The sequence below is a fragment of the Ochotona princeps genome, chromosome 28 (assembly GCF_030435755.1).
Source record: "Ochotona princeps isolate mOchPri1 chromosome 28, mOchPri1.hap1, whole genome shotgun sequence".
Lineage (NCBI taxonomy): Eukaryota > Metazoa > Chordata > Mammalia > Lagomorpha > Ochotonidae > Ochotona > Ochotona princeps.
This window is the reverse complement of record NC_080859.1, coordinates 20,316,729-20,341,042: the sequence shown is the minus strand read 5'-3', so window position 1 is coordinate 20,341,042 and position 24,314 is coordinate 20,316,729. Positions and strand designations below refer to the sequence as shown.

Genomic DNA, 24,314 nt, shown 5'->3' with positions numbered 1-24,314 from the left:
TTAATCCTTGACCCTTCCCACCGTAATTAGTGGTCTTTATGGTTATACATCCTACTCAACTATGTAAACATCATTAAAAAAAAGATCTAAAAACCCCACCAAACAAAAAACCCAGAAGAGAAAGAACATAAGCAGGGACTCATGTATATTTTGTTTACTCAATTCCTTTTAATCCAGTCTCATTGCTATGGATTTTGATGCTCAGGTTGTCCACACATATAAGGTTAGTGGAACTCCTAAATGTTGGTATCTATCTCCTTTTGCTATGTCCTCATTAATTTCTTTCTATATGTGTTTTACTTGTTAGCATTTACATTAATTATCAGTTTTGACAAAAATTGTGGTGTACACTGACATTTTGTTCATGTGTGCACTGCAGAACAACTAAATCAAGGTGAGTAACCTGCACCTTGCCTCACATTCATAACAGGTGCTTGTGGCCAGAATGTTTAAAATCCACTTAAAAGCGTTTGCAAGAACACAACGCATTGGTGCTGACCTCCATTTTGTACAATTGACCTACTGAAATTGTTCCTCTTGTTGTTTAATGTCAGCACATTTTCATTTTATGACACAAGACGGTCCAGCTCATTTTGTACTCTGCTGCGGCCTCAGAATCAGAAATTTCTGTAACTTCATTTGAGAGGGAAATAGATTCAAACCTGAGATCTAGGTATAGGTGAACCTATTGTTTATAAGATATATTGCTTCTAAATCTTTTAAGAGCAAATACATACAAAAAATATGAGACCACACAAATTTTCCTTTGAGCCAATCCAACACGATTGTCCTCTTTCTCCCATGTCAGTTACTCATCCACCACAGTGAGCGCATTGACTTTAGCTTCAGTTCTTACTCCTTTACCCAGTGTTATAACATGCACAAACGAACTTTGAAACTCTATCTTCCTTACAGAAAATCGTGTGATTTCTCTCTCTCTTATACACACACACACACACACACACACACACACACACACACACCCCAGATAATTTCATTTGAAGCATTCGACTCTATAGCAAGCACAAGCGCAAAGCAGCCGGGGGTCTCAAAGAAGCTGCCAAGAACCCCACTTGCGAGCTCACCACACCCCCAGGGAGGGGTCCGAAGGCTCATAAGGCTGCAACCAGCAGTCATTACTGTCCTCCTCGGGGATGCGTCTGCCTTTACCCGGCAACGGGCAGATGGTTAGAGGATCTGGGTGTTCACTGCCGTCGGGAGCTCTGGGCCTGAGATAGGCGCAGAGCTGCCCAGAGAACTTGTCGGTAAAGGTGAAGATGTGGGAGCGATCGGACACATTGAAGAAGGACAGCTTCCCTGCGTCGCAGTCCAGCAAGATGCCCACACGTCTTGGTGGTACACGTAGGGTGAGCGAGACGCGATGCGGGTCCAGGACGAAGTACTCGCAGCCGTTCCACAGTCCCATAACCCAGTAACCTTCAGCCGGGCTCAGGCGCACAGGTCCTGTCCGCGGCACTGTGGCCAGACAGACTCCCAGAAACCAGCGGCTGCGGCAGCCCACGTGCACCTCCCAGTAGTGACGGCCTGTAGAGAAGCGCTGGTGGCTCAGCACGCATGTCTGGTCTGAGAAGCGTTGCGGGTCGCATGGCTTCCAGCCTGGAGTGGTGCCAAGGGAGCATACACTCTTGCCATCGTCTGAAACCTCCAGGCTGGGGTGTGCTGTGGCTGGATCCAGTGTCACCTCCACTGCAGAGAACATTGGGTTAGTGTCAGTCATGACGGTTTTGGGACACTCTTATTCCCTCCCTTCAAAAGGCAAGCAAGAAACCTTTGAAAGATTTGTCACACCCTTCTCAACTCCGGCCAATACCCCCAATCAAATGCTTCTGGGCATTTTTAAGTATTAAGAGGAACCCCTTTCCTTTGTTGAACTGGGACACTGCTAAATCCCATATTTGGTGACACAGAAATAGTTTTTTTTTTTAAGAGGTTTGTGGGAAGGTTCTGCTTCTCTGTCTGACTTTGAAACTTCAAGGTGAGCACTGGGTGTTTGTTTTATGGGAATTTTAGGAGTTTTAAAACTGAAGAGAGCCCCAATGCCCTGCACTTAAAACCCTCCTTGGCAAAACACATCCATTTGCTGATGGGGCACTGGAGGACCCCTCCTTCTTGCTCATGATCTTTCAGATTCCTTATAGACTTTGTGCTCTTTCCTGCAAACAGGTTCAAGCTGCAGCTTTCCTGCTGGGTGGAAACAAATCTAGTGAAACCCAGAAAACATTAAGCGTATTTATGTATATATATATGGGTGCACATGTGGGCATATGTATCATGGTGGGTATGTATGCAAGTATATTTTGTTTTTCTGAGTCTAAGCCCTGTGCTTGCCTCCTGGAGTTATTCCTCCCTTCTGCTTAAGAACTAGCCAATCCACCAGAAGCTGTAGTTTCTTGGCTTCCATTACCTGCATATTGTTGAGCTGCTCGCCACTCTGAAACAAAACCAAGAAAAGGAGGGTCAGAAAGTGGAGTCAGCTACTTTGGAAACACGAGGGAGCCTTAAGGTCCATGAGGGACACCCAGAGACTCAGAAACTACTCCTGTAGCTAATTTGGACCCAGCCTGCCTTGGAGCCACCATCTTTTCTCAGGAATTTGGGTTTGTGTAGGAGTGCTATGTCAGAGCCAGGTTATATCCAAAGCTTTGTGCAGAGTGAAATTGTGCTGGCAAAAGCAGGATAATGGAGCATGTGGGCAAAGAGTCACGCCTCAGTCTGAATAGGCAGCCTCGGTTCCCGTAAGTCCCTGCTGAGCTGGTGCCTTTCACCCAAACGTGCTGTGGATATTCTGCCTTTCCTACACATGTCTCTATTCTGAACTTGAATCATTTAGAACAGACTTCTGTTTTATCACAGTCTGTTTTGCAATGGTGAGATGGGTAGTTAATAGTAGGAAAAGCAAGAGCTGGTGTCTTCAAACTCCGTAAATGTATCACAAAGCTGCTTTCTCCCAAATAACAAGCAGAACTTTAAAAACACATGCATATTGCATAGAATAACTTCATTCTATAAAATGTTCATTCCTAGAAACCATCTATGCATTTTTGTTAAACCTTTTTTTAAAAAAGATCATCAGTTTTTCTTAAAATTTCTATTTTGGGGATTGTTTATTTTGCACAGTGGTTTATGCCATGGTCTGTAGCATTAGTTCTAGCCATTCCACTTCCAAACCATATCCCTGCTGCGGTACCTTGAAAAACAGCAGAGGATGATCCAGGTCCTTGGGTCCCTGCACCCATGTTGGAGATCTGTAGGGAGCACCTAGATCCTAGCTTTGGTTTGGCTCAATCTCAGTTGTTGTGGCCAATGATCAGAAATGAACTAATAAATGGAAAATCTCTCTCTCTAATTCTGCCTTTCAGAAGTTCTCATTTTGTAAGAACACATACAAAATAATAACATGCATACTATCATTTTGTAAGAGATGGGGCAGATATGGACAAAGGTGTTTACGTGTGTGATTACACTCCCACTGCAGCCCAAGCATGCGCACCAGGCATCTGGGTGATTGTAATCTGCGGCCATGATTGGAACCAACTGTTTCTAGTATGCCCGGACCTCTGGATATGATAAAAATAAATAAAAAATAGATACAAAAGTAAAACTTGAGTATAACCAAGTAATGTAGATTCATGCAAGCCTGCGGAATGAAATCCAAATGAAGCAAGTGACTGAGATGCAGAGATGCATGTGTGTAGACAGTCCCCAACTTACCATGGGCTGACTTGAGACTTTTGTGTTTTACCATGGTGTGATATGCCTTCATAAATTGTACTTTGGCTTTTTCCTGGGCTAGTGACAGATAGGACAATCTTCCTTCCCAGTCATGGGCGGCAGGTGCAAGACTGGAAGCTCCCAGTCAGCCAGATTATCACAAAGGGAAACAACTACATTCCACAGCACTCTGAGTTGCTAAGCTCTGGTATTTGGTAGGTTAGGTACATTAAATGAATTTTTGACTTACAATGTTTCAAATTATTCCAGGTTTATCAGAATGCAACCCATTGTATGTCGGGAACCATGTGTAAATAAGAAACAGTGAGAGAGAAAAAGGCTTTACTCACCAGCCTGGCCTTCGGACCTTCTCCAATCTAAGGCAGTAATGGAAAAACAAGGCATTAAAACACCAGGACGCCACTGCATTCATGTTCACACTGAACATTGTACTTGCTCTTTCCTCTTTGCCCTTTCTCCTGCCACCCACACAGCCAGGAGGCTTTAAGCCTGAGCTCTATATTTGGTTGGGAGAAGTGGATATATGGGTAAGAAGATGCAAAAATGTAAACAAGCAACCGTTCTTAAAGGGATCACTTACCAAGTTCCATCTGAAGCTTCTCTGTAAGCAGAACACAGGAAGAAAACATCAGCTTTCTGAGAAGCAGAGACTACTGAACCAATTCCTCTTTTGCTGCCCAGTTTACTCTGCCTGTTCATGACATGCATGGTGTTTGCAGCCCCCAGATCTTACCCAGCTCTGTCGTCAGTTTCCCTGGAAAAGAAAGGAAAAAAGAGGAGACTCTGTCAGAGTGGGCAGTGCATCAGACTGGAAAGATGGATGAATATCAAGGCCTCATGTCCCAAAGTGCATGAACAACATTCCTGTGTATTTGGGAGCACAGGCTGGGCTGTGTGTGAGACAGAGGGGATGTGCAAACCTCTGTGCCAACCCTCTGTAACCTGCTGCTGTACCCACCCAAGCCTGAGGCCAGAACCATCTTTTTCTGTGGTCAGGGATGTGGGTACAAGTGGGACTGTTATACTTACCTTGTTCATTCTCTTTCTGCTTCTTGAACTTTTCTGAAAGGAAGAGGGAAGGGAGAAGATTGAGTGTGTTCCCTCTGATTTTTCTGTAACACACCCTGGGATGAAATTACCAGTCAAGGTATTGGTGTCTGCCTCTTACCTTGAAATTTCCGTTGCTTCTGGAAGAAGTACACTCCCAGTGTTGTGAGCCCAGCCAGGAGCAGAGGCAGTCCTACCAGCATTCCAAGAAAAGCTCCCTTCCAGGGAGAAGTTCTGGGTAGAAACTCATCTGGAAAAAATATTTACAGAACGTGGTCTTGATTTAGGCACCACTAAACACTGAAACGAGACTATCACACACCCATGTGTTCATGTATCTTCCAAGGGCCCTTGCATTAGCCCACTAAATCTGAATGCTACAACAGCCATTTGCAAAATTGATTGGAAGGTAAAGCTGCTGAGCAGTGCTCTCTGCAGGTGAGACCAGGTAGAAAAGCAGGGCCTTGAACTAATTCAGAAGGGTAAGGTGCTGCCAGTTGCTAGTGTGAAAAGAGAGGAGTGAGACTCTTACCCAGTCCTTCCAGTTTACAGCCTTTGCACCAGGCCTAACTTCCTATAGTTTCTTTGTTTTTTCTTTTATTCTCTCTCTCTGTTTGAAGAAGTAAGTATGTACATGTTAGTGCATAATGCCCAGTCTAGCTTGGGAACAGTCTTTGAAATCTGCATAAGGCACTCAAGTTCTGCATCTCTAGGACTGGGACTGTTGAAACATTCCATACAGTCACCAGAGTTCACCCTGTAGGATCCTCCCGACTTGTGGTTGCCCAGTGCACATTTCTCAGCATTATATAGCCATAAAATAAGGTGTCCAATCTGACATTTTGAGAGTGGAGCTATTGGTCTGGAGTACCCACACATGTCTATGTGGGACTAGGAATGGCCTTATCTTCATTTCACTAATGTAGGCCAATAGATACTTATATACAGTGCCCAACATTATCTACATTTTCCACACTTTAGTTCTGTACTTCTGAGATTGTGATTATTAGTCTTACATTCTTTGGAAACACCTAAACCTATTGGTGAGAATAGGGGAAGGTCCAACCTGGATTCTACTTCTCCAGTCCCACACCTCTCAGTGAATAGCCAGTATAACCTATATTTACTCCATGTGAAATGGGTACTACCCCTTTCACATCAGCCAGTAGTGGCACAAGAGGTTTTGGTGTCAAAAACTCCAGTAACACTAATGCCCATGCAATAGCAATGTGGGGAACGTCCCATCAAAGTCTCACAGCAGCAGTGCACAAGTATTAGTGAGACCAGCAGTCCTAGTATCATTCAAGCTGAACTTGATTACAACTGACAAAGTCATGCAGAAGTTAAAATTCTGGGATCACCTACAACCAAAGGCAAGCTATGCAACTGGCATCTCATTTCTATCTGAACTTAAAATATCTTCCAGCAGAAGCTGCACATTAAAGAAGAAGCTATTACACCAAGAGCACAGATGTCCACATAAAGATACAAGAAACATAAACAAGGAAAGAAATGTGACACTTACAAAAGAACATAATAGGCCTCTAGAACCAGAAGCTTTTAAAGAGATAGAGATAATTGAAATAATCAGCCAGAATTTTAGAGCTGAAAACTTCAAGTAAATCAAAAGTAAAATATTAAAAGACTCAATAGACCAATTAGAAGAAAAAAATTTGAACTCAAGGACAATGCTTATGAAATTACCTAAATATTCTATTTATATTATTCTAAATGGAAAAGAATGAAAAATAAAGTCCATGAGCTAGATGGGGCATGAAGAAACAGAAAAATATTTATAGTATGGGAATACCTGAAGCAAAAGAAATAAAAAGTATATTGAAACCTATGTAATTAAGTAGTAGATGAAAACTTCCCAAATCATGAAGGAGATATGATACCCAATTATAGGAAGCTCAAAGGACAACAATTAAATTTAGTCAAAAAGTTCTTCTGCAAGGTGTCTATATCTATATCATCCGCATCTATATATCTATATATATGTATCTATATCTATCCTTAAACTTCAAAGAGAAGTATAAGAAGATGATCCCAAAGATAATAAGAAAAAATCGTCAATTATATAGGAAGGAAATACCATTAAAATTAGTGGCAGATTCCTCAGCATGAGGAACCCTATAGGCAAAGAGAGAATAAGATGATATATTCAAGGCCTTGAAAGAGAAAAATCTTTCAACTAAAGATATATATCCATCAAAGCTTTCCTTCAGAAGTGAAGAAGAGCACCTGAACTGATTTTCATTGACCAGCAGATTTACAGAGCTAAGGAGAGACAGAGAGAAAGATCTTCCATCTGCTGGTTCACTCTCCAAATGGCAGCAATAGTCAGGGTTGATCCAGACCAAAAACCAGGAGCCAGGAGCTTCACCTGGACTGCGAGTGTCATGTGAGTGACAAGGACCCAGAAACTGAGCCGTATTCCACAGCTTTTCCCAGGCAATTACAAGGCAGCTGGATCAGAAGTGGAGCAGCTGGGATGCAAACCAGAGTCAGTATGGGATGTTTGCATCCCAGCTGGTGGTGTCACTTGTTATGGCACAATACTCTACCTTCCCTTCTTGTTACAAGTGCTTCCTGGGACCTGCATTGTGATGCAGCCGGTGAAGCCTGTGATGCCGCTCTCCTCTATGAGTGTCAGTTCATATCTTGGCTGCTCCACTTTGACCCAGTTTCCTACTGGTGGCCTAGGAAAAGCAGCAGAAGATGGCCCAAGTATTTGGTCCTTTGCCACTCACATGGGACACCTGGAAGAAACCCATGGCTTTAGCCTGGCTCAGCCCTGGATGTTGTGGCCATCTGGGGAGAGTGTCAGCAGATGAAAGATTTCCATTTTTCCCTCTTGTCATAACTCTAATTTTAAAATAGATGAAGATATCTTTAAAAGGAAAAAAAATACAGACCCACTTGGAAATAAGAGAACATTTCCTTTAGAAAATTGTGAATTCTTTATTATTTTGAGGTGGATATGAAGTTTTTGAAAGCTATACAGATTTACTGACCTTCCAATTTAGTAATGCTTTTCTTCAAAGGCCATCTCTTAAAAATGCAAATATCCGAGAGAAAGCACCCCTATCTCTATGTGTCCTCGGAGTTTGACTTTTCTTCCTGGCTCCAAGTTTATTTCTCTATGCAAGTACTGTATAGAAATATCAGATGTTTTATTTTTGTTTTAGTTGAAAACAATTAGCTAACACAGATAGTCATCTACATGACAACAAAGTTTAGAATAGATTATGTGTGACAAATAGTACTTTTCCTTTTATTTGAGGACAAGTTACCATTTTTGTTGGAAATATGTGCCTGACTATATCAGAGGATGATGTTTCTTTCTGTTACAAAATATCATTATTAATTTGTAACCCAATATGAAAAAAATCTCATGATTTGGGTGTTCTTAATACTTAAATTGACAAAAACTGTGAACATTAAACACTTTAATGGGTTAATGTGACTGGTAACAGATACTGACCTCCTCTTGGGCTCCTTGCCTAAACATCTACTACCTTTCCCTAACTTTTTGTAATCCATAGATATACCTAGCCACTCCTGGGTACTTTTCCATACTTCTGTAGTATCTACCAACTTCGAATACATCATGTGATTAATTCACTTTGTTTGTAGTTTGTTCATTACACTGGTAGGAGAAACTGAGAGCTGGTATTAGGGTTTGTTATTAGGGTGGTCAGTAAATATTATTTGAAAGATCAAATTTGAAATGTATGTGCTGTCATGATGACTTCTAGTGGGCACAGTTTATGGGTTTTAGCTTATGACCTTTGGTACTAATGTAGCTCTCTGGGATCTCCCTTCTCACAGTGTGGGTAATCAGTTTTATCTTCCTAGGCTTCTGATACAAAGATTTCTGATTTTTCAGATTATCCAGGTAAACTTGTGCCATATATATCCCAGCCCTGGTATTACTGTTTCATCACTGACCACTTTTGGGTCAGTGTATGTGAGGAACAAGATCATGAGAAAGATCAGGAGGAGCTGGCATCTACTTACCTGCGATCTGAACTACACATTCTTTTTTCTCATTCAGCAAAGGGTTCTGAATGGAACACGACACATTCCTGTGAGCACCCCTTGGAACGATCACAGATGTGTCCAGACTGAATAGGCCCTGGGCATTCTGGACAATGGCTTCAGCCTTTGGAGGCAAGCACTTCCCTTGATGGTCTCTCCACTGAACTTTGGGTTTTGGGTACCAGCCATGGGAGCTGCAGCTCAGCTGAATATCTCCATTCTTGAATCCTTCCAAGGAGATGTGAACATCAGAGCCTATCCCTGTGACAGACAGGATTGAGAAAGATCAGCCCCTTCTTGCAGGTTGCGTGTGAAGTTTATGCCATCTTTTTCCATGCACAGTCACTGTGAGAAATTACGAGCTGGGAGAAGCTCACAGCCATAACCCCTACATACGTAAATGACAGTCTAGATGATCAATTCAATGTGGTTATAATATTGTCTCAAGGGAATATAAAGGAGAATATTTGATGGAGAAGAACTGTTGGCATTTAAGCATATTCAAGGAACAATCCGCCTAGAGGTTAGAATTGAATCACTACAAATCCCAATAGATTCTCCCTTGCTGATTTTTACTGAAGCCCAAAGTGCATTTTGTATGGGTTTCATTGTCTCCTTATAATTATGTGTTAGGTTTATAAACCTGTATATGTAAGACAGGAATATGGTCTTAACAGGAATGCTGCTAATAAATATATATCAGAAAATCACGTGGCCTTTTGTGATTCCTTCCAACCCCTTATGTCCCCACCCTTTGTTAGTTTTTGTTTTATCTTTTCTTTTTCATTTTCAATGTTTCTCCTTCTTTCTCACACACAAAAGTATTTTGCATTTTTCTCTTTTTAAAAACATTTATTTATTTAGACGAGGTAAGAAAGAGAAAGATATACCATTCACTGGCCCACTCCCTTAGTACCTGGGCCAGGACAAAGCCAGCAGTTGGGAACTCAAACGGAGTGTCCTAAATGAATGGCTAGGGCACAAGTACTTAAGCATCACTACTACCTCATAAGATCTGCAATGCCAATAAGCAGGACTCAAGACTAGAATCAAGATTTGAACTCAGTTACTCTGATGTGGGTTGCCAGAATCCCAGAGATCTTAAATGCCTGACCCTTTCTTTTCTTAACAACACATTCTACAAATTATTCCCACCTCCATTCATATTCCTTCTCATTTTTTCCAGTTTCAAAGTACGAATGTAAGCATAAAAAATGTTCAGTTCTCATATGTGAACAGTTGGATAGCTTCCACTATTTTGTGATTACAAATAATGCTATGAAGATTAAACTTACACATTTGCCTTTCATATTGTAAGCTTTGGGTGAATATCTTTGGGCTAAGTTCCTAGAAATGTGATTATCATGTCACTGATAGATGCACAAATATTCATCTTAGCTGTTGCCAAATCCTTCTCCCCTGGTGTTTCACATCTTTGAGCTCTAATAAAAAGATGCGAGACCTGCTTCCCCACAACCACATCAAACTCATGTAGTGGAACTTTTGAATTTTTGCCAATCTGATAGGTAAAATTTGCACCTAGTATTAACTTTATTACAAGTAAAAATGATTTTTCTATTTGTTTAAGGATAATGTGTATTTTTGGTTCACTGCTTATCTTTTTCATTCATTTGCTTGCAGACTTGTTCCTTTGTTTTAAATTGTGTGTGTTCTAAAACTAGAGTTATTCTTTTATTCTCTGTGACTCTCTGTTAGCCTCTGTCTACTCCTGAGCAAAATAACTCTAGCTAAACTAACCCTCTTCTCCTTTCCCCTCTTGCTTGACTGGCCACACACCTGCTACTTCCAGTTCCCACACAGCTTCACTGGAGAAGTTGCTGGTGAGGAAGTGACATCCGTAAGGACCATTGTCAGAGGGCATGAGGTTGTGGAGCTGCAGATACACGCTTCCAACAGTGATGTCATCTTTCAGGAGTTTGGTCCTGTTCTGGAACTGTGTCATCTGCAGGTGATTCAGCTCTTGTCGGTGCTGGTACAGGTGTACTACTTCTGAGACCTGGCTGCGGAACCAGCGGATCTCCATGTCCTCTGCATCCAGGTATGGTGACAGGTGGCACTGGAACTCCACATCTTCCCCAACATGGGCCACAACGGAAGGTTCTGGACCTAATACCTTCACCTCCTCTAGAATGAGAAGCCAGAAAATGGCCCAAATCATTCTTTCTTAAAAGTAAATTTTTGTTACAATACTTTACAATCAGAAATCAAAAGTAAGTCATTTAAGTGACCTTTTTGGAGAACTGCCATTATTTCTTGATCCAGTAATTGTAAGTAAAAAAAGCCAGGAGGCTATATTTAAAGATGTATGAGGGCTATTACAATCAGATATAATATGTAGTGCAGCACTGGTTACTAGTCTGAATCAATCATGATAAAAGATTATTTTGGGGAATTATGTAAATGTGATCAGAGTGGTAAAAAAGGTACATTTGAAACCAGCATACACACTATAATCTTTAGTAAAAAATTACATATGGGCATAAGTGTGCAGAGAAAAAGATCTGAAATGAGGTATAACAAACTTGATAATTTCTGCATAATGGAAATTGATATTTTATCTTCACTTGTCTGACTTTGCAATTCTTTTCTTTAAATATTTAGTATTTTTTTCATTGGAAAGATAGATTCCTAGCAAGGGAAATCTTCCATCTACTGTTTCACTCCCCAAATGGCCACAACAACTGGAACTGAGTTAATTTGAAGCCTGGAGCCAGGAGACTCCTCCAACTCTCCCATATGGGTGCAAGATCCTAAGGCATTGAGCCATACTCTACTATTTTCCCAGGCCACAAGCATGGAGCTAGTTGGGAAGTGGAGCAGTTGGACATGAACTGTCATCCATACAGGATGCTGCACTGCAAGGTGGAGGATTAGCTATTTGAGCCATTGTGTTTGCCCTTCATTTTTCAATTCTTAAAGTAATACATATGGAACACCAAATAAAAACAAAGTATCCTTTATATAAAAACAGAGCATACTCTATGGAGGCTCTCTTTTTCAAAGATGTTTTATAGCAAAAGACCAAACAAATCCTATTTTCTAGAATGATGTCTTAATCTTTCACTTGATCATCCTTTTCTTCAGTGTTGTCTCTGTTGACCACTCTTCTGTCTCAAAACTAGTCAGTTTGCTATGTTTCAAGTTCAGATAAAATCCCTTTCCCAAAGCTTAACCTTCATGAATCCCTTCCCACTCTTCAGGTTTCCCACAGGCCACGAAGGTAGGTTTCTTTGTGTTGTTTGGATTCGTGGTTGCCACCAGTGGGTGAGTTTCCACTCTTCTACTCGCCTTCCTTTTCTGGAACCTCTCTCTAGCTATCTGTCACACCCATCTAGCTCACTCTCTGGGCACACTTTCCCTCAGACTATCCTCCATCGGCTGTTTTCCTTGAGAATATGTATTATGCCCAACACTGGCAACTCTGATTTTTCAGAGAAAAAAGAATAGCTCTTATCCATACTTATATGTACTGTCAAATTCTTACAGAGATTTATTTACTGAGCCAGTCCCAAAAAGGCAAATACCATTTTCCCCCGATTTATGGCAACTAATATAGATAGTACAAAAATATAATCTACACATGAGTGAAGCTAACATATTTTAGATTTGGTTATTGATTATATTCCTTGTTTATACTTTTGAGGGATAGTGTCTTCTCTGATTACTGCTTATTGAATTCTTTATTTAGTGGAAGGCTAAGCTTGTAACTGTTAAGTGAATTGAAGGTTTGTCATTTTAAAAAGTAAGAGGAGAATAGGAGGGTGGGAGTGAGGCCTGAAGTATCATGTTCTCAAAACTCTGTCTCTGTATATGTATGAAACACATGAAAGTTGTTTTATCTCTATAAATAAAAAAGAGGTATCTTTATTTGAAAGGCAAAGTAAGATAGAAGAAGGAACAAAGAAAGGCTTTTTCATCTCACTGGTTCCTCAGATAGCTACAACTGCCTGCTTGGCCCAGAGGCCAGGAGCCTAGAATTCTATCTCATCTTGGTCTCTCACATGGTTGGCAAGGGCCTGGGCACTTGGGCCATGACATGTTGCTTTAGAATGAGAATTCGAGGGAAGCTGGATCATACGCAGAGCAACTGGGGAAACCATGCTTCAGTATAAGATACTGGTGTCGCAAACTAGTTTACCTACATTGCAATGCTAGCCCTTCCCCATAAATCTTTGTACATATTTTTTTTTACAATTGCTTATGTGACACAAACAGCAAAGTAACTCTTTCTAAACCAACTCTCTTTCTTTGACCATAAACTATTTGGGAAATTCTTAGTCACCCTAATACTTTAGTTCCCAGTCCAGAGAATTTTGCTATGTGATTAATTTACACCCTCATTTACCTGCTGATTTCATGAGAGTTAGTGGGATGAAGTGAGGTCTTTCCTGCCTTTCAAAAACTCTGCAGATGTTGAAAATACAATATTTATTTAACTTAAACACAAAATACAATATTGATTTAACATAAACACAGACCAGTAAAAGACTCCTGGAACCTTTCTGCTTCCTGTAGACCTTGGGCTCCTTACAAAAATTGTGTCAGAGCTGCTGAGTGCCGGAGGAATGGTGGGGATGCACGAAAGAGATTGATGGTGACCAGAGGAAGGCACTCTTTGATTAGGAAGGAAATCTCTTTTTATATCAACAGCTTTCAAGATTTATTATGAGATCACAGACCTGGGGAGCATTTTTCAGAAGGGGTGGGGAGAGCTTACTTGTTCACATCCTGGCAGCAGACCAGACACACTACCTGAATTCAGCTTCCCAGGCTGGAGCAGGAGGAGAAGGCCGAGGGATAGACTGCTGGACAGAAGTGCTATCCGTGAGAAGTCCAGGGAGACTGAGAAATCTGCCATCTCGCCTTCACGGGATGCCACCTGGAGAATGATAAAGTAAAGTTGACCTGACGCAGGGGACCTGGAACATGGCCCAGTAGTACTAAGGTCTGTTATTGTCTCCAATATTTTTTGTCTGCCTCTCAAATTCCTGAACAACTTCATACCTGGCTTCTTTCAAATTATGCCAGGCTATGACTGCTGCTTCTATTTTTGTGGCTCTATTGATAGTGTCATTGGCCTTGCTGAAAGTGGAAAAAGAGCTATGTGCGGCCAAGACTTGGGGAAGAGGAAGCAGTTTCTGAACTGCATATTGTTTAGAGCCAGGAATAGAGTCATACATCGTACGGGGGCTCAGCACCACCCTTCTCTTCATTTTGGTGACTTTCCACAAACAAATAGACATCTCTAAAGCATTGCGTATGTATTTTTATTCTGGCCTCACAGTCTGCCCAACCTTGCTCTTGTTTGCCTTTGCCCTAGAACATCAGGTCCAAAAAACAGAGGAAAGAACACAGCCCTGTTTTTTCAAAAGTTGAGCCGGTCCGGTGATTCTGACACGCTGGGAAGCTTTCCCTGCAGTCCTGAGGCTTCGAGTGTTGCTGAGACCTCATAAATGTCTCCAGTCATCAGGAGGTCACTATATCTGTGTTTACAGCATCTTTGAAGCTCCAGGGAGGGCACTAGCCTGAATCTAGACAAGGGCCATCCCATCTTATTCCTAATGTCCCTTGAGTTCTGAAATAACATCTCACAATCTCATGGCCATTAAGTGTGGTGTGACCAATAGATCTTTGAATTCAGGTGAGCCTTTCCATCTAGTTGTGGGATTTTAGGTGAATTTTGTAACTGAGCTTTACTCTCTTTACTTGGACAATAGAGAAATACATGCCACCTGAGGGTTGCTAAACTTTCTTCTCCCCTAATGGATTTTTTGGATTCTCTTTAAATAGAAATTAGCACCTTCTTCCTCCACCCAGTTTCCAAATATCACTTTTCTTTCAGAAACTACTTCTCCCTTATTTCTCTTCTTACAGAGCTCTAGAGTGATGAGTCCACCATGGCCTTTTACCCTTCACTGTCCTTACTTCTCTCCTCTCCTACCTTTTCTCACTGTATCCTGAAGTCCTTTATTTTTCTTCTGGGGTTCTTGTCAGGGCATGTGTTCCTGGTGAGGTATGGCTGCTGAACCCAACCATAGGGTCAGCAACACCAGCATGAGTGCAGATGAAAGACATTACAAGTTGCTGAGTTATGCAGAAGTGGGGGATTTTGAATGATCCAGAGCTAGAAAGGACTTGAGCGTGTGGGCATGAAGGGAAAGGAATGAAAAGAAAGTGCAAGGGAAAGTGATAAGTAAGTGGTCTGATAGTGGTTACTCTGCCCTTCTTGAGTTTAAATTCAGGAAGCAGAGGAGAAAGTTGGTGCTTTGTGCCCCAGAATTGTGGAATCACTAGAGAGACAACAGATTCTAATCATTCTTTTTTTTTAAAGCTTTACTTTATCTTTATTGAGAAAGCTGATGAGAATGAAAAACAGAAATATTCTCCACCTACTGGTTCACTTCCTAAGTGACCCACAATGGCTGGAGCTGAGATGACCAATCTGAAGCCAGGAGCCTCTTCCAGGTCTCCCATGGCTTTAGGCCATCCTACAGTGCCTTCTCAGCCCACTAGGAAGAGCTGAATGGAAAGTGGAGCAGCTAGGACACAAAGGTGCCCATATGGAATCCCTATGCTTACAAGGCAGAGGATTAGCCAACAGAACCACTACACCAAGCCAATAGTATGCTTTTTAATAATAACTTTATTTTATTTTTTGATAATGTTTCCATGGCTGAGAAGGATACATGCCCTGTGACCATCAATCAGGGTGGGAAGGGTCAAGGAATGGGGGAAAGTTTGTAAGATAACTATTTACAATCTCTTTTTCTTCTTGTATCTGGGGAAGTAGGAGAGAAGACCATTGCCAGAAGCCCAACTGGGTTAGTAACTAGGGGTGAGTGTTGGGAACCATATACTGTAGCCATACTGAAACCATTTTGAATATAGATCTAAGTCAGTGGAAAGTACCGGCTAGCCAGATGCAAGATGAACCAAGTCCTAAAACACCCTGCAGTTTGCAAATATCTAGCAACCCATCCAGCTCTGACTACCCTTGGTGCTCATAACAGGATGTTGGCTATGCCCTACCTGCCAGCATCCTCTTGTGAGCATAAGGGGGTTTTAGAAATAGCTGCCCAGGAAGAACTGTGAAACCATACCCCTGGATCTTGCTTCCTCTTTCCCCTCACCCATAGATCCTGTTTTGCAGAGTATGTGTGTGAAACATAAAATTTGGTCAGCTTGATCAGACATACTGTCTTGCTGTCCGTTTCTTGTGTCTCTTGTTCTCCAGTCTCTCCTAGGTTGGCTGCGACCCCTGTTGACTGTCCTGCTGGACGGGACAGTGTTATCCCAGGGTTCCCAGTGTAGAGCATGTTCTGAGAGTACTGCTCAAATGTTTCAACAATTCTGAGATGCTGATTTTGTTGCTCCAAGGTTGAGGAAATCCTTCCAAGTTCCATTTGTTGATATAGTCCATCCTAGAATCTACTTGCCCAGTTTACTTGCTGTCAAAGCTTGACTGAGAAAGTTGTTCAATTTATTTTGCCCTCCATAGTAGTAGATGTCCTCTGCAGGCTTCAATGAACTGATAGTCTTGTCCACTGCACAGACTTCAACAGCTGAAGAGATTCAGTTCTGACACATGCACTCCATGGTCTGGTCACAGATCCTGTGTTCCCAGCACCCATCTCATCTGCAAACCAATAGATGCTGTGACCCAGCACATCCCTGCTCAACAGAACTTGGTCATCATGCACACCAGCAGCAACTGTAGCTTATTTTGAGCCACTCCCTGTTAATCTCACTATGCCCACTCCCAGCCCCAGTTTCTACACATGCTATTATGTGTAGCAGACTGGTCCAGTCTTCCAGCATCCCACCCAGTTGTTGTACACATCAGTGAGTGTTAGAGTCTAATTCACCCCGACTGATCCCAGTATCCAGCCTACATTTATACTGGCAGGTGCCACCGTCTGTCCAGTCAGGCCTGTCTCCAGACCTGGTTCTCATGCTCACTGGTGGAAACTGCAGCCCAAAAGAGGGGTGCTCACAGTTTCTCTACCAAGCCTACTCCCAGATCTTGCACTTACTTTCTGGGTAGTTCTGCACTCTAACCTGACAGGACTTGCCCCGCCCCCCGCCCGTTCCAGCACCTATTAACAGATGTTGCAGCAAAGCCTGACTAGCTCTCACTTACTTTTACTTATGCATGCACAAATGGATATGGTCACTTAACCAAGTCTGGTTCTCCCCTTAATCCAGGTCACATGCATTCCAAAATGGGTTTTGTAGTCCTGTCTAACCTGGTCAGCCCCCTGTGCTCACCAACAGGATCAATGGCCCAGCAGAGGCGCCCTCGTAGCCTCTCTACTGGGTTTGCCACTCTCCCTCTCCAGGATTTTACATGTGCTGATGGATGCTGTGGCCCATTCTGGCATGTCTCACCTTACCTCGACATTCACTGGTATGCACTATATAACCTGGTTCAGCCCAGCCTACCCCTAGTTCCAGCCAATGCTGATGGGTGCTGCAGCCTAGCCTAGTTTGGACTGCCTCAGTCCTGGTCATAATGTGAACTGGCAGGTGTTGCTGCCTAACCTGGCCTGTCCTGAACCCTGTCCTGGTTTTCACATCTGCCAGTGGGTGTTACGCAGTGGCCCAGCCTGGACTGCTCCCAGACCTGTCGCACACTTATGCCAGTGGGTACTCTAACCTGGCTTTGTCTGGGCAGCTCCCAGCCTTGCGCTCACCTGCAGGGACTTCACCTTGACAGAGGAGTGTCCCATGGTCCTCTATCAGGTCACCTCCCAGTTGCAGATCTTGTGCACATTGGTGTGTTCTTGATCTAGCCAGACTTGGCCCACCTCCTGTCCTGGTAGGTACAGTGGCCTTGCCCAACTATCTCACACCCACTTTGGTTCTTGCTGTTGGGTGTTACAATCCAGCCTTTTCTGGCCCACCCCCAGGCCCAGCTCCCATGTGGTTCAGCGAGAGAGAGAGGATTATAAACAGAGAGGAAGATCTTCCGTCTGATGATTCATTCCCTCAAGTGACAGCAACAGCAGGTGCTATGTCAGTCCAAAGCCAGGAATCAGGAACTTCCTTCAGGTCTCCCAAACAGGTGCAGGATCCCAAGGCTTTGGGCTGTCCTTGACTGCTTTTCCAGGACACAGGCAGGGAGCTGGATGGGAAGCAGGTCAGCCGAGACTAGAACCAGCACCCATATGGAATCCCAGGGAGTTCAAGATGAGGACTTCAGCTGCTAGGCCACCGCGCTGGGCCCCCAGAAAGTTATCGTAGGACAACAATAAGCTTATTAGAAGAATGTATTCTTCCTGCTATCCAGGGGATGCTGGGAAAATTCCAAGATCTCTACTAATGGAAGCACACTCCTCCTCCTTATTTTCTTTTTCTCCCATTCTCTTTTGGCTTTCTCCTGTTCCAAAACCTCTGTTATCTCCTTTTGCATTTCCAGTTCTTGAGCAAGGTTTGATTTCTAGCCCTCAGTACTGTATCAGTCTTTAAAGATGATCATATTTCACTTTTGTAAGCACATGATGTGAATTTTGCTCTTTCCTCATTTCTCAGATCTTAATCTGTGGTCGCCAAGTGTTAGGCAGGACTTTTGCCCTCCTTCAAACTCACTCCATCTAACTATCACTGCATTGTGACACCTGCTCACCATCCAGATCTGGTTTGATTCATATGTGAGAATTTCAACCCCTGAATTCTAAGGAAGATGGAACACTCCAAGATTTTTTTGAGGGAGAAATGGAATAAATTGGAAGTCCATCCCCTCAAGTAGGATCTTTCTGATAAAGCATCTCTCCTTGGCTATATTTGAAACTCTAAATTCTATAGCCATGCTCAGCTGATAAAATATTGCCATCATAGCATGCTTTCCTCAAAGGCCCTCACAATAATTATGCTTTCTGTTTCTGAAAGTTGGAGGCTTAGACAGGAATTGAGAATGATCCACTTACCTAGGCAGGTAGCAGCAATGAGTCCAAGTTTTTTGGTAAATCCTAGAGAGCTCAACTCCTCTGCAGAGTGATGCTTGTTGTAAAGTGTTTTGTTCCCAGGTGCAAAGGGCTTAGGTTTGCAGGTGAATCCAGGGGGCCAACTTGCCTGTGACAAAATTATCTGTCTAATTCTCTTCTCATAAGATGCATGCTCTGCCGATTGCTGTAATAACCAAGATGGATAGAACAAAACAAGGAAGCTCCCGTCACATCCTGTCTCTGTGAGGGAAATTATGAATTGAATTTCCATGGAAAATATCTCTCCTGTGTCTTAGAAGGAGGGGAAAGGTATCAGAACATTGTATAGCCCGTAAACTGCAGAGACGTGGAGCTGGGAGGATACTCCGTGGGCGCTAGGATCTCAGAGCCGTTGAGCATGAAATCTACGTAAGCAAGTTGACCACATCTAGCTGGTTCCTCTTGTTTCAGCAAAAAATGATAGAAACTGGGTTGCAGTTTCCACTAAGGGCTAGGAAGGGATTATATCACTCTTTTTTTTAATTCATTAATTACATTGTATTATGTGACACAGTTTAATTTTTTAAAAAACTCTATTATTTTATTTTTTATTTATTTATTTATTTATTTATTTTATTTATTTATTTTTAAAAATTTAAACAGTTTCATAGGTACTGGGATTCTCCCCACCCTTCCCCAAACCCTCCCACCATGGTGGATTCCTCCACCTTGTTGCATAACCACAGTTCAAGTTCAGTTGAGATTCCCTCATTGCAAGCATATACCAAACATAGAGTCCAGCATCTTATTGTCCAGTCAAGTTCAATGGCTTCTTAGGTATACCCACTCTGGTTTCAAGACAGAGTCAGCAGAGTATCATCCCGATCAATTAAAAGCTCCAACATACCATCAGCAAAAATTTACATCATTATGGAATTAATTGACATAGTAATGAGTAACTAATATGTTAAAAATAAATGTGAGATCTTAACCACCTTCTGTGATCACCTCATTGACATTTCAATTTTAGTTTATACACAACATATAACATACATAACATAACATGTTATACATAACATCATATCATCTTAAATTAAGGCAACCATGTGGTATTTAACCTTTTGGGATTGGCTCATTTCCCTTAGCATTATGGTTTCCAGTTTGGCCCATTTGGCCACAAAGAACTGCATTTTGTTTGTTTTAATAGCTGAGTAGTATTCCATGGATTATACCACTCTTAACCCATCATACCCTTCTCCATAGGACAAGATCAGCAACAAAGATAACCTGCATTTCCTTGAGTGAAATCTGCAAGGCCTGTTTATATACAGTGAAGTCTTTTTACTGAGATCTCTATAGCGTATTGGTGGATAAAAATAAACTAACCACATGCCATCTTATCTGGTATTGCCACAGGCCCTGGTGCAATTTTGGAAATGTGTAAGGAACCAAGCCTCCAGTCACCTAGCAGCATCTACACTGATGTCCGCCTTAGGCGCCAGGTCAGAGTTATGGCGCAGGGTAGTCAAACATGTGCAGGACACTCTAGCAATGGCCAGAAATGACTGAGTTTTAGGGAAAAGTTCCAGGACTTGCATGAATAGCTAAAGGCAGGAAAGAGTGGAAGAATAACTGTTGTGTAGGAGGGCGGAGAAATTAGAATATTCAAGGGATTTGAAGTGATATGAGATAGAGAATAGTTGTAGTTCCTTTCCATTAGCCTGGAATAGCCTTTTCTATCATTTCCGTTTCTCTGTAGCCAACAGGTTACTAGATGGGCACTGTTTTTTATATACTCTGCTAATATATGTGTTTTGAACGATGAGGTTAAGCATTCACACTTGGGGTTAGGATCGATTGGCAGTGATTTGATGCTGTCAGTTTAGCATTGGGCTTCTCATTGTTTGGTTTAGGTTTCTTTTCTGATCTTGCTGAGACACTCTCTATTTTTTTGACTTTGGATATGATGGGGGTTATTCTTGTTTTTGGTCTGTAACACACCTTGAAGCAGCATTTATAAGGCTGGTCTCGTGGAGACGAAGTCTCAGTTTTTGTTTGGTTTTAAAGTTTTGTTTGGTTTCATTTTAAAATACAAATGAGAGCTTTGCTGTTATGTTATTTTGGGCTGACAATTTTTTTTTTCTTCTAGGATCTGGAATCTGTCACTTTGTTTTCTTCTGGCCGGTAGGCTTTCCTCTGAGAAGTCAGATGTGGGTCAATTAATGCTCCTCTAAAAGTTATATAACATTTCTCACTTGCATACTTAAATATCTTTTATTTTTTCTTTTTAAAATATGTATTTATTTTAATAAATAACCCCAGTTATATGCTGCCTACAGCAAATTCACATCACAGTTCAAGGTAAACAGACTTAAAGTAAAGCAGTGGAAAATGATATTCCATGTAAATCGGAACCAAAATAAGCAGAACTAGCGGCATCATTTAACGATAGGATAAATAGACATTGATTTAAAAATATAGAGACAAAGAGAAGAGGATCAAGTCAGCAAAATATAACAATTATGCATTTTGTATAGGAATTCAACATTAGGTTATCAAAATGTGTATCATGTTACCTGATCTGGAGGGAGAAATAGATTCAAAACATTAAGGGAAAGGGCATTTCAACACTTAGTATTATCAATGGACAAATAATTCAAAGAGAAAATCAATGAAGACAGCATAGTTAAACCGTACTATAATGATATAGGTCTAATAAACATTTACAGAATTATTTTTCTCCAAAAGTTACAAAACATATTCTTTTCATTGACAGAGGCATGGAACTTTTTCTTCATAACAGACCATATATTAGGCCATAAATGAAGTGTCGGTGCATTCTCAAAACTGAAACCATACTATGCATCTTCTCAGATGACAAAATGATAAAACTGAAAATCAATAACAAGAGTAACAATAGGCAATTAATAATACATGGAGATTAAACATGTTCCTGAATGATTATAGGGTCACTGAATAAACTCTTTTTTTAAAAAAAAGTATATGCAGTTTATTTGGAAACTGGCTTAGATGGTTCTCTGTTTTGTAATTCTTGATGAATTTATTTTATTTTTGATGATGTTTACATAGCTGAGAAGGATATATAACCATGTGGACCACTGATAAGGGTGTGGAGGGCTGAGCCATAGGAGAAAGGGAGTGAGATAATTACTTCCTTTTTATTTTCTTCCTATGTCTGGGGAAAGTGGAGAGAGGAGAAAGGACTTTTCCCAGCAACCTGACCTCATCAGTATCCAGGGATGGGTGATGGCCACTGGATGTCATTTCAGGGTCTCTGAAGTGAAGCATGTTCCAAGGATGCTGTTGAAATGGCTTCGATGGTGCTGAGACGTTGGTTTTTGCTCCAAGGACCATTATTTGACATAGTCCATCTTAGTCTCTACTCACTCAGATACTTGCTGTCAAAGCATGGCTAGGAGGGTTGTTCAACTTGTTCTTCCTCTGTGGTAACAGACATGCTCTGCAGGTTTCAATGAACTGGTTGTCACTTAGGCAAGTGAGTGAATCAGTGAGCTGCTCCTAGATACTGGTTTTATTAGGTTTAGTCCAATACAGCATTACAAAGCTGTGTCTATACCCACAGTGTCATGAGACACTTAAATGGAAGAATGATGGAATTGTAACTGTTGTTGAAGGACTATGCTACTGTTATAATGTAGGGAAAATCAGTGGGGCAGAGGGGAGTTGGAGAGGGTGGAAGGGCAAATCCCTGAGCTTAAAGAATTGTATCATGAAAAATAAAAATTAAAAAAAAAAAAGAAAAGATCATGGAGACATAGTCCTGTAGTTCATCCTATTGGTGCCCAGCAGTTGAGTTGTAGGTGGTTGCGCCTCCTTAAATTCACAGATTAGCATTCAGTTAACACTAAAAGTGTTCATGGAAAGCAGGCCAAGAAGTTGATCTTCCATATGGCCGTGACCCTTATCAGACTGAGGTCATTTCAGACTGCACTGGTCTTTATGCGCCGGCTGTGGTTTCCCTGGTAAACACTGTGAAGAAACTGTTTAATCTTGAAAAGTTAGGAAGAACTGTAATATTGCAACAAGGTGGAAGAATCCACCATGGGGGAAGGGCATGGGGAGGTGTTGGGGGAAACCCAGAGCCTATGAAACTGTCACATAATGCAATGTAATTAATACAATTAAAAAAAAAGGAAGAGGAAGAAGCCTCACACTTGCTCATCATTTTGCTTGGCCTATTTGATTCCTAGTCCTAATCATGGCCATGCTCCTGCTAACTATGAAGTATTCCTAATAGGGAATGTTTTTTCCCCCAAAATTGAGTATTGGAGTCTTTCATGTGAACACAATAGGAATTAAATTTTGTACATCACAAACCACATACTGGATGAAGTATCTCAGCAAATCTTCAAATTGACATGTCATGATATACATGATATACATCCCACTTGGATGCCAGTTCATGTCTCAGCTGCTCCTCTTTCAATCCAATTCCCTTTTTATGGCTTGGGAAATCAGCCAAGGATGACCCAAGTACTTTGGACTCTGTGCCATGTGGGAGACTTGGAAGAATCTCTTAGCTCCTGGATACAGCTCAGCTTATTTTTGGTTATTGCAACCATTTGGGCAGTGAAACCACAGATGGAAGATTCTTTCTCTTGTTCTCTGTAAATCTGCCTTTCAAATAAAAATAAATAAACAATTAAATCTTTAAAATATATGAATGTTCTTTCTTTAGTCCAAGGATCTAATACCTTTTGTCTGGAGAAAAAGTAACTTTCCTTGCTTTCCAGTCTACATTATCCCAGCACACTCCCAAGTACCACACTTCCTGTGTCCCTCATGCACTTCCCAGTAATATCTCTGTCTGGAAACCTTCCACAGTCACCACACACCTATTGGTGAGTATTTTTTTTGTGTGTGTGTGATGATTACATGAATGATCAAGGGTTAGGGGAAAGTCGGTGAAATCATCGTTTCCAAACTTTTTGCTTCTTCTTCTTGTCTCTGGGGCAAGGGGAGAGGTAAAGGGAGAAGCCACATGTCCAAATGTCCCAGTGACCAGGATGGGGAACTGCCACCTGACATCAACCCAGGGTCCTGATGAGGTGCATGTTCTGAGGGTTTTGATCAAGTGATTTGGATAGTTCTGAAATGTTGTCAACAGTACCAGTCCAAGGGTCAGGAAGCCCTCCTAATGTCCACTGGCTGACATAGTTGACTTCAAGTCTCCTTTCACCCACACTTTTGCTGTCATCGTTTGGCTAGGGTAGTTGTTCAATTTGATCCATTCTCCTTCCTCTGTTATGGTGCCCAATGGGCTGCCATATCCTCCATGTGCATCAGGGTCTGTATCCACTTCTCCACTTTTTTTTTTTCCTTGCAGTTGAGCCCAAGCACTTCTGGGGCTCACCAACCCAGCAACACTTCACTGGCGAGCCCAAGGATCCAAGCCAGGTGACCTGAGACCCAGCAGATTCGCTACTCCCAGGGTCACGAAACCCTCTCTCCATCACTGGTGGGTTCAAGATCCTGAAACAATGA

The 24,314-nt window shown here is 41.8% G+C and overlaps 1 protein-coding gene across 1 annotated transcript; it reads right to left on the bottom strand.

Moving 5' to 3' along the window:
- Positions 1–972: 972 nt before the first annotated feature.
- LOC101533334 (butyrophilin-like protein 9) lies at positions 973–19,057 on the bottom strand. The gene is made up of 11 exons (XM_058656162.1): positions 18,792–19,057; positions 13,618–13,744; positions 10,642–10,989; positions 8,824–9,105; positions 4,922–5,050; positions 4,783–4,815; positions 4,487–4,507; positions 4,334–4,354; positions 4,083–4,109; positions 2,426–2,452; positions 973–1,707 (listed from the first exon to the last, which is right to left on the bottom strand). The coding sequence occupies exons 2-11, from the start codon at positions 13,721–13,723 to the stop codon at positions 1,082–1,084; spliced, it is 1,620 nt and encodes a 539-aa protein (XP_058512145.1). The 5' UTR covers positions 13,724–13,744; positions 18,792–19,057; the 3' UTR covers positions 973–1,081.
- Between the last annotated feature and the right edge of the window lie 5,257 nt (positions 19,058–24,314).